General features: G+C 41.4%; 1 protein-coding gene across 6 annotated transcripts in view; it reads left to right on the forward strand.

The window, feature by feature from the left end:
* The window catches only part of trpm3 (transient receptor potential cation channel, subfamily M, member 3), a gene marked incomplete at both ends in the record, with an annotated part of 120,374 nt that overhangs the window by 17,991 nt on the left and 85,273 nt on the right, over window positions 1-17,110 (forward strand). For 2 of the 6 annotated variants that reach the window (XM_084552032.1, XM_084552033.1), the window contains one exon: window positions 6,536-6,625. The exons of 3 other annotated variants lie outside the window; for them this stretch is intronic. In XM_084552032.1, coding sequence (XP_084408158.1) covers window positions 6,536-6,625 — 90 coding nt within the window. Of the gene's footprint in view, window positions 1-6,520; window positions 6,626-17,110 lie in introns of those variants that run through there. One more of the 6 variants, XM_084552034.1, reaches the window with a different exon arrangement.

The following is a 17,110-nucleotide window of genomic DNA, read 5'->3' on the forward strand; positions in this document are numbered from 1 at the left end:
TTTTGTGTACCTGACCACAAGTTCACAAATTTTATTTGAATGGCAGCATATTAAATGGACCGTGACTGAAAGTCATCATCTCAAATGTCATGACATAATTTGCATAATCTTTGGAGTATAACCTACACATTTTAACTGCTAGAGTAAAGGGAATTTTAAGAGTGTTGTAACATTTTAAGAATGAAAGGCTGTAATTGAACCAATGTGGAGGCTTGACAGACATGCCCAAGTAAATTTGATGTGGCAGGTAAAGTGTGTTGGTATTCAGAGGCTGATGGGTCTGAATATTTATCAATCTTTATGACCTGAAACAACATTTTGATTAGCTGTGAAAAAGTCTGGTATAAGTGGTTGCTACGTGAACAATCCCTGCAGGTAATTTTTTTCAATTAGTACCATCTCCTCTGGTTTAACCGATAACAGCGCTGTTTGTCAACAGCCGTTTGCACATGCTGATAACATTTAGCAGCGCTGCTTGGGGCTAAATGTGAGAGACGAAAAAGGCAGGCCTAATTTTAGAGATGTGAAGACAAATTTGTGACAACTTTTTCTAATTTGAGTTTAGAAGGGTAAAGGCATTTTAGGAAGTGTTAAACTGCTTAAGAGAAATTTGACAACACAGACAACTGGTAGTGAGTGAAGGTGAGCAGCAGAAAATACCTGAGAAAACAACACATTTTGAGAACCATATTATGTACGCGTGAGTGTGTGCCTATGTGTGCACGTGGCTCCATCCCACAGGCTAATAATCATTGCTTTTCTCCAGATGGAGGAGTGTACCCGACTCAGCAGAAGTCTTCCTGCCTCTTCGGGGCACGGGCAGTAGGGGGTGGTACCTTTTGTGTTCGTGCGCGTGAGTGTGTGCATATGTGTGTTTGTGGGACGTGTGGGAAATATTGAACTGTCACTTACCGAGAATCCTCCGGGGCTTTAGCATCACACAGAGAAGAGGGAGAGGAAGCCAAATTAGATTGAGACTTTTGGTACCATCAATCTGCACCGGACAACTGTGTTAACGCACACCTTCAGTCACTCGTTGCCCTGAAAAACTGACAGTGTCATCGTCTGCGTTTGTCTGTTCGGTCGACCCAATTATCCCGAAGGTTTTATTTTTGTCATGATTGATGAAAAGGGAGATGAACAACTAATCATGGCCTACAGTTCTACCTTGATACAGAAAGAACGACTATTGCTCCAACAAAAAACTTTGTGCTTACATAAATGTAATTACAGTTAACCTATTAACTGTTATGAGTCACTGCAAATGGGAATTAAATCAGCACGATCCTCTTTATCAACTGAATCACAGCTGTCAGGGGGATTCAAATGGCTGCTTTTCTGTTCTGAGTTCAAACAAATAAACATGCTTTACCGATCTTACTACTGAAGCGGTGGATCCTCATATGCAGAGCTCCAAGCTCCCTGTGCAGGCCTGCTCTCTTGTTGCTCGTGTCAGGTGCTTCAAGTTCAATACGTTGTATTAAAAATATTGCCAGGATTCTCATTACAGTGTTGCTAAATTTAAGAAGAAAATTTTACTGCGATGTCTCATTCACACTAACAGATACCCACTTATCTTCACAAGACTACATTGGACAACACCGGCAGAGAAGATTCACATTTTCAATGAGTGAGCAGCTTCTCGGCAGCTCCTGGCTTTGCTTGAATGACAGGTGGAAATGGGCTTCTTTCTCACACCTGTCACAGCCAGATAGGCCATGTCACAAGGTCGACCTGTAGCAGAGATGTCTCAGGGAATAAATGGGCCACGGAAAACACCCACTCCCTGTTGTAACATGTATAGGTGCTAACACATCCTCTCTCGTACTTAACAGGGGATCATGACGAGTTGTGGGCTGTGAATGAATAATTCACCAGTGCGCATATTTACACATTGACATATGCCCACTTTTACACGATACTACACAAATCTACAAGCATTACAGGCGTAGTGCCTTTAGTTGGCATATTAATCACGCCATGTGCTTCTTTTTAAATCCACAGTGTATCCTGTTGTGATTTCTGAATATAAAAAAGTCATTCGCCTCGTCTTAACTCGCTCTAAGATAAATTACCATATAAAGCTTCTTCTTTCCACTCCATCAGAAAACTTTAGCAGCAAAACATTTCGGGATATTTATTGTTTGCTGCCTTCAGGATCTGATACAAGCTCTCGGCGCTGGAAGCACTTTCAAGTAATTCACAGTAAATTGCCTCCCTCATCTGCCAAGTTAAGTTCCCACTGGGAGAAATGAATCCTTGTGAGAGAATTAAATCTCATCTTGTCTGGTCTTGTTCTTCACCAGAGCTTTAATACCTTTTAGTGTTGTGATAATTAGTGTAGCCATGAAGAGAGAGAGGACAGAATAAACAAGGCTGTCTCAGTTTTGTGTGTGTGTTGAACAGGTGCCCTCTTTTGGTAGAAGTGCGTATGTTGCCTTTATTTCAAAGGATAAAGCTTACTTGACCTCCTGTGTCCAGTGTTTTTTATTTTTTATTTTTTATTTTTTGTCTTTAAGTAACAAAAAGGCAGTCGCCCTGGGTCTGTTGCAGTAATAGTATCTGGCATTTTGATGATGGTTAAGTTTAGTTCCGGGAGTATTATGTGTCAAGTTTGAGGCTGAGCCTGAGACGGGTATTGTGCATTAGAACGTTGCCATCTAGAGTCAGGAAGCCAGCAGTGCAGGGTGACGCACTGAGCTGTTGTGTTTGCTGAACCATTTCATGGGGTGAGGAGCAGAAGTGTGAACTGAGAGGGTTAGGGGGTAAAAGACACCCTCACGCCTTCCCTTTCTACCATGCCCTATTCCTTCACACACACACATACGGTTGACATGCAGAGGCCTCAGCAGCCCTCAGGGGAGCCTCTGGTCAGTGGGGTGAACACTCTTAATGTCAGTGCTTAGTTTTCAGAGCAAAACACCTACTAACTGTCAGGTCACGTCTCAGGAGAGTAATTAGTGCATTTACTAATAAAGTTCTATACAATTATTGATGCCTTTAAGTACCGTGCTTGCAAAATTGATGAGATGTGGAAGCGGACCATTAATTTTTTGTTAAATTGTGTTGCATTGCAGCAGCTATAGCTTTGTCATCATTTTAAGAAAAAAAAAAAAAATTATTTTTCATTTTGCTTCCAGTATAACTGAGACAGCACGTCTTGCTTCACTGAACTCAGGTGCCCTCAAGTTTCCCTTTTATGAAAGCTCAAGGCAAACGTCTCACTTTGTGTTTTGTGTCCATGTTATATCAGTATGAAGCATTTTTATTTGCACTGATTCAGTGTCTCAGCCCACCTAGAGTATTTGTTGTACATGTACTTTAAGATATTCGTAGACTTGTTTAAGCTGGACGCATAAAGAGAATAATTCGACCCATTTTAAACCAATGACAGTGCGCTGCATCAAACAGGAGGCATCTTGTTTTGTCATCAACACCTCTGAAACCTCCGTGCTTTTATGTCTATATCAGAAGATCACACTGACTCACTCTTCAGCCTGTCCAAACATGTCAAATCTCTCGCAAAAATGTCTGTTTTGACAACATTCTGGGTGTTTGATTATTGTGTGTCAATAATTAGCAGCTGACAAACAGAAATAGAAATAGACCAACAAAGATGAAGCAAAAATAGATGACTCATGGTCATTTTTCTTATTTTTTTCTTAGTATGTTTCACACAGTCTATGCTGACATGGTTTGCCATTGCTCACATTGCTACAGTTGTGTGAATGGTCATGGGAACCAATAGCTTTTACAGAATACAGTTCTCCTTTTGCCCCAAGACGGTGGGAATAATCAATCAGCCTTTAAATAAACTGGATAAGCTCAGGTTTTTGTAGTGATACATGGTAAATATACATATTTCATATAATGTGAAGTGACCACAGACATTATTCCTATGGTGCTGAAAGGTGGTGCAACTAAAAATATGTAGCTCATTGGTGCGAAGAGCCTGATTAGCTGTTGCTCATTTCTTTAAAAACACCGTATTGTAAAGAATATCATATTCAGTGGTGCACAGTAAACCTTTTTTACACTGTTCATTTATACCTGTAAACCCTAATCATCCAACACCTCCATCACAGAAGAGGTGCTTCCACAAAGCCAATGTAGGTTTCAACCTTCTCCATGTACCGACAGATACGGGAAAAATGTGGGGCGCAATGTTTATTCCTCTGCATTACTCTTGTAGAATTTCCATCGGGATCCCCTCGGGACACTCTCTGGCAAATGCTTGTGAAGTACTGCTACCTAGAGAAGCTTGTGAAAATGATCCATCACCTCCACAAAGAGATGACAGGTGCTTTCCTGTTAGATGGCGAGACCACTAAACCCTTTCCACTTAATGATGATAAGAATGCAACGACTAGTAGCTAGCATTGGCTTATTGGCCAGACACTCCAAGCCAAAGCAAAGGTATCTTTTCAAACCGTTGTTCAACTATTCATTCTCTACTACGTACACCAGCTTGCCTCCTCCTTAACATCAAGGTCAAGATGCTGCTCCACAGCATGAACAAGTCTTTGTTTCCCTTCCTAGATTATCACTGGTGAAGTATTTTAATGCAGTATATAGCTACAAATATCTTGGCATCAACATCTCCAGCAACACCTCCCTGGACTTGGAATCAGCACAACCACCCCAGAATGAAATAACTTCCAACTGGAAGGTCTGTGACAACAACCGCAAACAAACTCACATGAACATTATTACCCACACGTCTCCACTGGTCACTGATCAGAAGCAGATTTTGCCAACAAGAAATACATCATCTCGCCTCTGCAATCGGCTGAGGTGGGTTAGCCACACCTACAGAAGGATAAACACCTGACCAGCAAAACAAAACAAACGCATTACTCACAGCTCTCAGTTGGCACAAGAACGGTTTATGCACTAAATACTGTGAGTGGTACAATGACCCTCTGAAACGTGCACTGGAGAAACGGGTAATAAACCTCAATCACTGGACGCAACCAGTGGCAGATAGACAGATGTGGAGGAGCTCAGACTGAATAGGAGTCCAACGCTACTAGCCTGCTCGACTTGTTCAGGAAGCTGTGTGCTGTGAACGGAGGATGTCCTTGACCCAATGGTGTCTAAACTCTGTGGAGCAGTGGGGTGCTACGTCTGTCTTCAAAGAAAACTGTCTCTTCTGAGACTAATGCTACAGCACTTAATTAATTGTTTGTTGATACATTACATTTATTCCTGGTATTTATTTAGTCTAAAAATTTGCTTCATAGAGGTTAAAGGATGCTATAAAGTTAAAAAGTCATTAATTAATATTATATAAAACTGTCTGCTTGGGGCCCATTAAAAGTGTCCATGTAATATGACACTCGCACCAACAATCACACCAACAATCCCGTCTTCCCCATTGATTCACCACTTCAGTGACTGTTATGCATAAATATGTCTGACATGCAAATTTGTAAGTAGGTCGGTCTCCTCTGCGGTGCCACAGCGCCAAGTTGTTTAATGTGTTTCCATCTTCAAGCTCCATCTGAATTCACTGTATAAGACACAGCTTTGACTTTGCTTTACCCATTTCCCTTTCGACCACCATCCAGTGCCTGATCGCATCTCTTCCTTCTTTTCATTCTCTCCATCTTGCCTTCTTTCTTTCTCTCTCTCTGTCTCTCCATACGTTTTTTTTTACCCCCATGCCTGGAAGCAGTCTTTTTCTCTTACATCCTATCTCCATAGTTTCAATTTCAGCTTGTTCATCAGTTGTATTGGATTTTATTTTATCATCCTCTTCTCTCTCTCTCTCACTCTCTCTCGCTCTCTTTCCCTCTCCCTCTCTATCTCTCTGTCTCTGTCTCGCTCCTCTATTTTCCCTGTTTTCATCTTGGAGACAGTGGTGTGCATGCAGCTTCATATCTAAGCCACTGCCTGTCAGGCTGCTCCGTTTATGCGCTCTGCTCTGCGCTGCTCTCCTTTCCTCTCCTCTCCTCTCCTCTCCTCTCCCCTCTGTGCTATACTGCACTGCATTGCACTGCTCGTTTCTCCTCTCCTCACATCTCCATCTCTCCTCCTTCGCTTTCTCTCCTTCTCTTTCTCTACCTGCATCCCTCACCCACTACCCGCTCTTATCTCTGTTGTGCATTGCTGCGCTCTGCTCCGTTCTTTGGGAAAATACTGTACACTCTGGGTTTTTTCGCGCCAGAGCTGAGTACACTTCAGCTGCTGGTGGAAGAGGAACCAGATGCTCCTGGCGCTCCAGGTTTCACTTGCCTTGGATTCTTTGGATCTGTGTGAGCCAGAGAGTAGAAGAGGGCAGGAAGAGAGAGGCGAGAGGGCACAGAGCTGCCCTTGTGAGAGCTTCATCTGCTTGGGGAAGTAAAGGCTTCAAGGTGGTGGCGGTAGCGGTTGATGGTTGTCCGTCAAGGGTCATGCCCTGGGACTTGCGAGCTTTTCGGCAGTTGGAGTTGGAGACCCTCTCCCATTTTTGCCCCCCTAGTGGGGCAGCACTGATCCTGGTGCCGGGAAAAACCTTGGGGCACCAGTGGCTGCATCGTGAAAAGTGGACACCATGAACCAGCTGGACGCACCACGGCCACTCAACTGGACCATCAGAAAACTGTGCCATGCAGCCTTCCTGCCATCTGTACGCCTTCTAAAGGTAAAATAAATAAATAAAAATGAATAAATAAATAATGACAAGACAGGGGAGACTGGGAATGAACTAAAAATACATGCTCGGGGAGATGTTGTAAAATATGTCAGGCTGCTCTTCTGCAATCTTGCTGCTTTCCAAAGGAAGATAAGTAGCAAGAGGGATGAAAAAATTAAAGCTGTTATGCCTCATCTTTGATTTCCTTAGTGTGTACTTAGTGCATAAATCATTGGGTGTTAGGCAGTCATTAAGAAAGGATAGAGAGAATAATGATGTTCAAAATGAAGAGAAGTGTGGCAAAGCTACCAGCACAACCCTCTCACTGGGAAGCTTATAGGTCTGGAAGTATAGGGATGCGCAGAGAGTGGAGGATAAAAATGGAGACGGGGAAGAGCGGGAGCTTGATGCTTCAGAGATGCACATAGAGAGGGTGATAGAGAACTGGGAGAGGAGGTGACAAAAAGTATGCTAAAAGAGATATAACAGATTATTTTAATGTATCGAGTGAGAAAAAAAAGCAAACAAAAAAAACAAACATTGAGAGATGGAAAGAAATGGTAAGTGCTGATAAATGGGGTCCAATCTTAAAATAGCTAGAGGATTACACAAAGGGTGAAGATGGAAACATGAAATGTCGACAGATAAAGAGAGTATGCAAAAGGAATGAGAGAGGGGAAAAGAAGGGGAAGGTGTTGAAGTAAAGAGGCAGGATGTGATAGACGTATGAGAGTATTTGTGAAAATGGGTGAGCAGAAACATTTAACTGGAGGTGATGGTCAGGACGGAAGAGATGTAGAAAGGACTGATGAAAACACATGAGACAGGTGTTAAAATGAATTCCATAATGGACCTTGATGTTGACAATCCGCGTTGGACCTGTGTATTTTTCCTACCTGGTTTAGTTGGCAAACTAAACGTTTTCACACCTGTCCAGAGTTGCGTAATTTGTGGATGAATGTGTTCTCATCTGTGTATCTGAGCATGTGTGGGCGCATCATTGTGTGTTTCGTACACTCTATAAATCCACAGCCCCTTCATAATGCTCGCTTACAGACGTTTGTAGCCAAAAACCTCATCTTTATGCATTCATGTGCTTTTATAAACCAGTTACAGCCACTCTGTGAGAAGGGCTATTGTCTGAGGTCTTGAATGCCTCTTCTCCACTCTCCTTTGATCTGGCTTTATCAAAGTGTCTCACAGAAGAGTGTCGCTGTGATGTTGAACCACACAACCAGAGTGCATTGGCTCACGTGTCAGGCATTTGCATTTGTATAGCCTGGTTAAATGAGCATCAGTGTAATCCTTGAGTGAATGTGCATAGAGTCTGTTTGTGTGTGTGCGTGTGTGTTTGGCTGTCTGAGGGTGTTCAAAGTGTCGCTGCTGACATGTGCCTGTGGATGCGATTTCTTACAGGTGATTTTATTGCCAAAGATAAACATTTGTGCACATACAGAAATCCGAAGAAGAAATCCCCTCCAAAAAGACCCACAAGTGTAAGGGAATTTACACAAGTTGGATTTAATTAATTATTTTCTCCCTGAGATGAGGATCAAGTGAGACTTTTTAAATTCACTCTGTGAGGACTGATTGACAACATTATTACCACAGTGGTGTTAAACTCGGGATTTCCAATTCAGGGCAGATCTTTGCTTTGAAATGACTCCTTTAAAAGCTGTTGCTCTTGTGAATAGCAGATTTTTTGAGGTCTACAATTTGGGCATCTACGCTGGAGGCTGAATCTTAAGCTATGCCTGTGTTAGCGCCCAGGGTGAAGCTATAGAGCTCCTAGAACTCTGTACACGTTGTGTGAATTCTCCTAGGGAGACATCAGGCTGTCAGTGTAAAATTGACCTAATGGCCTGCTATTATTGTTGGAAATTTCTGCATGACAAGCACTTTCCTCCCATGTCCCTCCGACTCATTACCTGCCCCCCTGCTGTCAACTTGCATACTTATGCTTGCGTGCGCATGTGAGTGTGACTGCAATTTACAGAGTGTCTGAGATGTTCGTGTCTTCCTTTGGAAAGAAAATATGTCGGACAGATTGTGTGTGCACGTCTCTGTTTGTGCGTAGGTGTGTGCTTGCGTCTGTGTACATGCTTTTCAATAAGTATGTACATACTTATTGAAAAGCATAGGCTCGGTTTACAATGCAGCAAATGGGTACTGTGCAAGCGCTAGTTTGTGAGCTTATGATTGTATCCCTGTGGTCTGCTCAGAGTGGGGAAGTTACAAAAAGTAAATTGAAGAAGCTGGAATCTTCATGTTTAATCTTATAAGACAAATATCTCATAATCTCTTGATACACAGCCAGCCAGTGTTTCTTCTATGGTCTGATGTGGACACAGAGACAGTTCTCTTTACTAGATGGAAATGGAAATGCAGATTTAATAAAAATGTTGTACCTGTCAAAGCTTCTTTCTGAAATAATCATATATTTGCAGCGCTGACAGCTGAGATTTGCACAAGTTTAAGCCTGGGATTCTGTGTAGTCTCAGCGGGATAAAGTGTGAAACGGAAACAATATTGGAAAGAGAAATGGAAAATGGTCTTTCATCCCCTTGGTGGCTTTAAGACATCTTTCAATTCTATTAGTTTCAAATTCACCTCTCTCTTTTCTTCGGGCTTTTATGATGACAGTCTCTTTTATCTTCATCATTTTGATTGTGTGCCTTGTTATCTTTGATCACCAGACTACAATGAGTTATCCAAACCACGTCTTTCCTATCAGTTTTAATTTTTAATTCATCTCTCCTCACACTCTGTGAAGAACAGACATTTTGCACTACTTTGCTGTAATTGTGTTAAAAAATGCAGCAAATATCCTCTCTCTGGTTCTCTCTGTAAAGTTTTCTGCCCTTCCTTTCTCCTTTCTACATTGCATCGTTTCTCTGCGCGTCTTTCCGTCTTTCATCATCTTTTTCTGCTCCCTTCTCGTTTTGTTACCACCTCCTCCCTCTTCATTTATTATTCCATTGTTTCCCATAATCATAAAGCATAGATAACACTCTGTTTTATGGAAAATACATGGGGGGTGGAATGTGCTGCTAAAAAAATTAAATATAGCTCTCTTATTTCTAAAAATAAACCTGTTACATAAAAAGGTACACTGATGCAGCGCTTTCTATCGTCTAGTTTAGCCGAGGAGTGACTGTGGACGGGACTTCATCTTACACTGCAATCTAGCTTAATGAATTTATAAAAATCTCTAAGTGTGAATTCTGACACCTACAATTTACAGTATAACCAAGGAGCAGATACGCTCTATCACCCATAGGTGGCACCACCCATTTTTGTATTGACAGTAGATACATCAGATCTCATCAAAGATTGTTGTGGGACTAACTAATCTTATTTTGAGCTTCTTTGCACCAAAACATATGTAATCCTTTAATGTATATTATTTAAGTAGTGTATTTAGATTAGATTCAATGAGACAGGAACTTTTTACAACTTGCAATACTAATCTATATTTTGTGTTGGTGTCTTAGCACAGTGCTGGTGGGGTCTTTTAAATATCGGATGTTATGTGATTGTTGGAGCAGATAAAGTGCTGAAACTGAACTTTCGTGGGCGTATCTTGCATCAGTCTCTCTCTCTGTAACACCCTTTGTGCTTCATTTACACATTCTGATAAATCATTAAGATTGTGGCAACAGGGATGGTAACAATTATGAAGCTCTGATTATGTGATTTTCCACGGTTAATGACACCCATCATACACATGTTACATTAGCATCTCTGTGTGTGTTCTGTTTATTAAACCAGGGAACCAGGAAGTGTGCATTGCATAGTAAATCAATGACAAATGATGTGTTGGTCTCAATAGTGTTGTTCTGCAGCATTAAAATAATAGCTACTGTCTATCTGTAGTCACTGTGGAGACAAACATAAAAACACAGTTACTCATGCAAAGGACACATTACAGCGAAGGACAGGTTCACAAATCAAACAACGCAGTAAAGATGTAACTTTAAAAACTACTCTAAAATGCTCTGTTTCAATACAAAAACATGAAACATTGGGGAGCAATTTGTAAAACGGTTTGTAAACACAGTGCAGTGCCTTTTCCCAGATGGAATTGAATTCAATGTCTCTGAAATACTGAAGCTACTTTCAGTGTGTTGTGCTGTTCTATGATGTACACATTTATGTTTACGTGCTGACACGGTGGCTACTTAAACCAGTGAAGAAGAATAGAAAATAGAGTTACCACTCAGGTCAGCAATATGTCAAATTGTTGGCGCATCGCAGCAGTAGCACGCAGCGGCCGCTTCCATTTCTACAAAATGTGTGGAGTAACCAATGTTCAGACACTGATACAGCAAAGAAATCATCCAACATCAGACCTCCATGATGATCTTTTGAAAAAGCTGCGTGATCGGGGCTTGCTGCAGCCTCAAGGCCCCTTTCCCTTGTTGCTGGTGGTCGGGGGAGGGGATAACGAAGGCGGTGTCCGAGGAGGTGTGGCAGGAGTACGTTACTGTGTGAAAGCAAACCCTAGCTGTTTGGCTTTTCCATATTTCCTGTTCTTCAAAAGTTGTTTTCAAAGAGCTTCAGCCATTGTTGCTTTTACGCTTTCCTTCATTGATAATCTGTCCATTAATATGGTGTGATCGTAGACTGTATGAATGACGTCCTCTTCTTGCTCTCATATTAGACTGAGGGTAGACTCAATGCTACATTGACTCACTACTTTCTAGTGGTACAAAGTGGTATTATGAGATATGGCGGGCTGCCGTAGCTGGTTAGCATGCTAACTCAAGTAGATATCTCTGCATCATAGATGTCTTTCACATAACATCATACTATTATTTCTTCACATTCTGGTGATTTTTTGACCATTTTGAGTGCCTTTTAACATTCCTTACCAATTTTGCCTTGAAGTACATGAAGTGGATAGAAATTCAACATGCGTACAGTACAGATAACACTAGCTGCTCAACCAGTAATCCTACATGCTGCCTTTTCTATTTATATTTTTCAGTGCATTCAACGTCAGTCCTGTTTCTCCCAAAGTCGCCACACTCCTAACTTCCTCACATACCGGCAGAGCCAAACGTGTTGACAACTAATGCTACTTGAGTGTAGAATGAAAGTACAAGAAACGATGTGTTGTCACACATGCCTTGAGGATGGTCCATTTCCCTCCTCCTCACTCTTTTTTTTTTCCTGTGTCAACAGGCCTCAGAGTTGCAGGATGTCTTCAGGCTTGCTTATGTCTCAATTAACCAGCAAATGCTGCATTTATGAGATTTCAATTAAAACATTATCTTACTAATGAGCCAAAATGAGAACATAAGCTGCCAATTATCACCTCATTCCTTTATTCAGGCACACAAAGACTTCATATTTCCTATTTGGCACTCTTCCACGCAACATCATGGGAAGTGAAACAAGCCGTTGGTAGATTTGCTTTTTAATGCCTTCTAAAATATTTGGATATTAAAATAGGAAACTGTTTCGAGGAAACAATGGTAATGGGTTTTGTAGTCTTTGTCCATGAAAGGATTTGTCCTGGATTAATGCAGCAGATAGTACAGAATGATTCTACCTACCAGGTGCTGAATAATTTATGAGAACTGATTCTGAAAGGACCTACAGTTTCAGAATAAATGTAGAATTTGCAAACCACCCCCAGCTTTTACTCTTGGACTTTCTCAGGTGCTAGTGTACAAGTAGTAGTGACACACACGCAGAAATGCAAATTACACACAGCTCCCACTTTGTAGTTAGCGCCGCAGGATCCGTGACACTAGCAGTGGAGTTATGAACTCTGAACATTGACCTCTGGCCTGTAAGCTGTTAGGGGGAATATGTGCTGGAGATGGAGGAGTTGCTAATTATGTATGAGGTCGATATGTCATGAATCCTCCTGCTATCCGTTATATACTCTTCATATCGAACTGTGAAAATTTGTCTTCCCTATTTATGTTGCAGAGGTTGGTGCAAAAGTTTGAAGCTGTTGCATTTTATTTGTATCCTCTTTAAATATGAACAGATGCTCAGATTTAATGATTTTACTAGTCCTTCTGCCGATACTTTATTACCTGTGAAAAGGCTTTCTCCAATAAATTCCCACTTGTCATCTTGTCATCTCCCACTTGTCTGGATTTTTTACTGTGTGCACAACCAACCCATGCATCACTTTTTGCCCTTTTGAATATTCATATGCACAGATCGTTTGAAGATAGTGTGCACTCAATAGCAATCTAATCAATAGGTCAACAAGGAATCAATAAAAAATCAATAAGTTTCCATCAAGATGCTCTCACATATAATTATCAGGGCTGTTAAGATAATGAAAAGGCACGCTGGGGTGTGAAAGGAGGATGGGAAATATACGGGAGCATGGGAAACTAAAATTAGAGGCTCTCTAATCATCTGAGAGCTGCAGCCATATTGTTACTGAGGCGTGTGTAATCAATCAAGATGTTGTTCATGTTGAACTGAAGCCAGAGAATCAGTGTTTCTTTGACGGTGCAGTGAAATGCAGCCAGATTACACCAAATCTGAAAATCAGCACCATGGCCAGCGACAGCTCGGCATCGCAGAGCTCTGACACAGATGGAGTCCATATCCCAGCTACATTTTACTGTGATCCGCTACAGTGAATGTTATTCACTTAGGATAAACCCAATGATTGTTAACATGAGTTAAGATTTACAGTATTTTCATTAATTATGAAGTATTCTACCAATGTTGTCTTTGTTTTAAACTAAACAAACTAAACAAAAACCATATTCATCAGTTTTTAAAATCTGACATTTAAAACAAATGCTTGTATACTGTACATTCAAATAAAAAACACTCCACCGTCACATGGTTAACATATATTTAATATTGATTACTGTGTTTAACTGACACTTCATGTCATGTCAAGAAATAATGAATACAGTAGATTTTTAGAGTAGACTGGGACTTTCCTTTTTATGGAGTGGCGAGTGTCAGTGTGTGATCCTTGAGATTACATACGAAGCTTTGTTAAAAGCTATATTGATACCTGTTTGAACCTCAGACACACTCTTGGGCACAGATCCACTGTCTGTTCATGTCCGAGCATGTGGTAGTCTGTGAATATTTGATGTGGCCTTGGTAATTGTGGTTGTGTATTTTAGTCTGTGAGTGAATGGTAGGCTGAGTCATGTTGTAACGTCTTCAGATTCTGAGCACCTTTGAAGTTTACTGTAGAGTAGCCTTCGCTGTTTGTCAACGCAGTTCAAGACTGTTGTAGAGAATTAATATTTTCCACATACAACCGACCTGGTTGCTGAAATTGAGGTTCTTCTTATCATGCAGAGACAGCAGACTGAGAAGACTGAATGTTATTGTCTTCACTCTATATACAGTATTATTATTATTATTATTATTTCTCAGAGCTGAATAGGATTGAATGTTCAGAGCTAAACACAGAGCTTTTTCTTCCATAAACTGTTATAGCAGCATGGGCTTTGTCGTTTTAACGTGTCACATAAATACAGAAGGTGTTGTTTTAATTAGTTTTTTTTTATTATTATTTTAGGGTTGGGAGTACACATTCATCACTGTGAACAAGTTTATTAGATTTTAACTGTATACTAAAAAAAAAAAAAGAACATAGTTCTTAGTCTGGTCGTCATGAAAAGATATCTGGCACCTTCTCTGTTGTGTTGGAGGACTGCTGCTTCAGTGTGTCAGCAAAATGAAGAGGAGTGAGTAAAAGGTTTTCATTATATGCAAAGAAAAGTATAAAATAACTTCTGATAGGAAGGGTGCACTAGAACAGTGTGCTGGGCATCATCACTCTCTTGATCTGTACCTGTCTGCCTGCCTGTCTGTCTGGCTGTCCACTCTCAGTCAGTACATTTTCAAGCACATTTATATTCCACTATTGTTCAAAACACGGCTATTTTCCACATTTGATACTGCTCGTATAAACAGTACATTCCCAATGTGGGATTTGTTGTTTGGGTTTTAGCAGCATTTTTGGACACAATGGATTTGTAATACGCTTGTCCATTGCGGTTGTGTGCTGTACACAAACCAACTAGCCAACAGTTTTTCACACATCTTCTTTGGTTAAGGTTATGAAACATTTGGATATCAAAAGATTTTAGATATGTGCAGCAGGAAGGAATGAAAGAAGGGTCCAAAAAGTGAGCCACCAGTGGAAAACTTTGAAAATCATTCTTGCTCTATGTAAAAGGTAAGCTTTTGTTTCGGTGGGTCTGTATGTTGCACATTCTTAAAAGGCTGCATTTGTAGATCATCACAATGATCCCATGTGTGATTATCCCATTTTGAAGACTAAATGTGGCCTCCTTTTCTGAGGTGACTAAGGATCCCACTATTGGATGTTATGCTACCTGGGAAAAGAAGTGTCCCAACCTTTCCCAAGATTAATTGTGTACTGATCTGCTGTGTTCCAGATGTGTCCAGATTGTCTAGTTAGGCAACAGGAGCGCCGCTTGTTGACGGAAATAAACTGTTGATGCGAATAGGAAATCCTGCTCTGTTCAGCTTCCTTGGTCTACAAAGGACTGGCTTCCATAGACCATGTCCCTTGAAGGATTCTTCTCCTGAAGAGAGACATAAGACTGAAAGTCCTTACACGTTGGCAAAATAACAGTAATGATAAGTCGCCAGAAAGTCTCTGGATCTGGTTTCTTATCAACAAATAGTTTCAATACACAGAGCTCTTTGTAAAACAGATTGTCGCTTTTTACATTTCTGTTTGTGTTAAGCAAATGATCCGGTCACGCTGTTTCTCCCGGCTTCCAGCCTTTATGCTGTGATAAACGAATCAGACTGCTGGCTCTTACAAGCATTAACTTTTATACGGAGCTCCGCAATAAGCCTGTATCTCAAATCGTTGAAATGGTCTGACATTTTCAAATATGTTTACAGCTCAACAAATGAGCTAGCCCCTAACATTACTATAATCCAACCATAATTTTGTTATGTTGTGCAGTGGCCCCGTCACTATAAGACGCACTCTGCTGCACACACATATGCGCCCATTCTCCCTTTTCTATTTCCTAATTTCTCTATTTAAAAAAACAAAAAACTTCTTCTTCAACACTTCCCACTGTCTCTGCACAGTTTTTCACTCCTCTCTTCAGCTGTTGTGTCTCACTTTGTATTCACTTCCCCACCAGCTCAGTCTTCTGCGGCTCATGCAGCTGATTGTTTCGACGTTTGTGATCTCACTCAGGTCATTAGCTGCGAGTGGTGGGATCTTAAATCATGCTGGGGCAGCTTTAGCTTCCCCAAATGTCTTCTCCAAAGTCATTCCCTGTGCTTTCATTTGTGGATCTGCAAATACACACTGGAACTCCAAAAACAAAATTACCCCCCAAAAAGTACCTTAAACAGGTGAATCAGAGAGGCGGCGTTGTTTTATGGCACAGGTGTGATTAGCCTGCTTTCAGGCTTAGGGCTGTAATGAGCTGCTTTTAATAGATGTGCATTCCCTCTGCATGTACAACTAGGAATCAGTGTTTTTTCTTCGTCTAAAATGACACAGACATGCTCATGTGCAAGCACGCATACATGCACGTGAATCACAACGAGCATGAAGGGTCTTTGAAGATCAGCTGTAACACTAAGCCTCAATTTCTAAATCTGGTGAAAAATAGGCTGGGTTCCTGTGTGTCACTACGGGCCTCGGAGGAGTGAACACCACATACATGCAAATCGTCCCATCCAGTTTCTCTTCCCTTTCCATCTTTCCTTTCCTGCACCGCAACCATTATCTCTACACTTCTGATTGTTTTGCTCTCAGTGTTCGCCCCTCAGCCTCTTGCTATCCGTCCCTCAAACTTTTGTCCCCTTTAACTGGGATGAGCAGCTCTAAATCTCATGGCATAGCTATAGGACAGCGCCCTGGGGAGTTGTAGCTGCTGCACTTAGCCTCTGTGAGCGAGCACGTACACTCTCTGTTTAAATCTGTTGATGTTCCAGTATATACATTTTTCCTAGTGCATGGGTACAACTTACCATCTGTTGAAAATCTACAGGATGGAGGTGGGGCTGAGAAAAAAAACGGCGAATGTGGAGGTGTGAACAAAGGTGGGAATAGACCAGCTTTATCACAAAGGAAAATGCGCGTGTGCTTTTATATGTGCAATTATGTTGTGTGTGTGGGAGAGATGGAGGATGTGAGGCAAAGTTGTGTATGTGAGAGACATTGGGGGGGAGATGTGTGGAAATGTGTGAATATGTGCCTGTGTGTGGCTATAAATTGGATACTGGGACATGGAAAATGGAAGTGAACAGCATGGCCACACAGGGCTATTTTTGTCCCTTCATCCATCTCTCAGTCCGCCTCATGCTCTCTCAGCTCTGAATTCATCTCACCCCCCCTCCTGCTCCCCAAGTTTACGCCTCCCTTTTTTTTCTCCCCCCCGTCATCTTCTCCTCTCGGCTCTCATCCAATGTATCGGACATATGTGACATATCTGTGGCCGTAGCAGCCCAGTCAAACCAGTCCGCCCTCTAAACATCCTGTCA

The sequence above is a fragment of the Chelon labrosus genome (assembly GCF_963514085.1).
Source record: "Chelon labrosus genome assembly, chromosome: 9".
Lineage (NCBI taxonomy): Eukaryota > Metazoa > Chordata > Actinopteri > Mugiliformes > Mugilidae > Chelon > Chelon labrosus.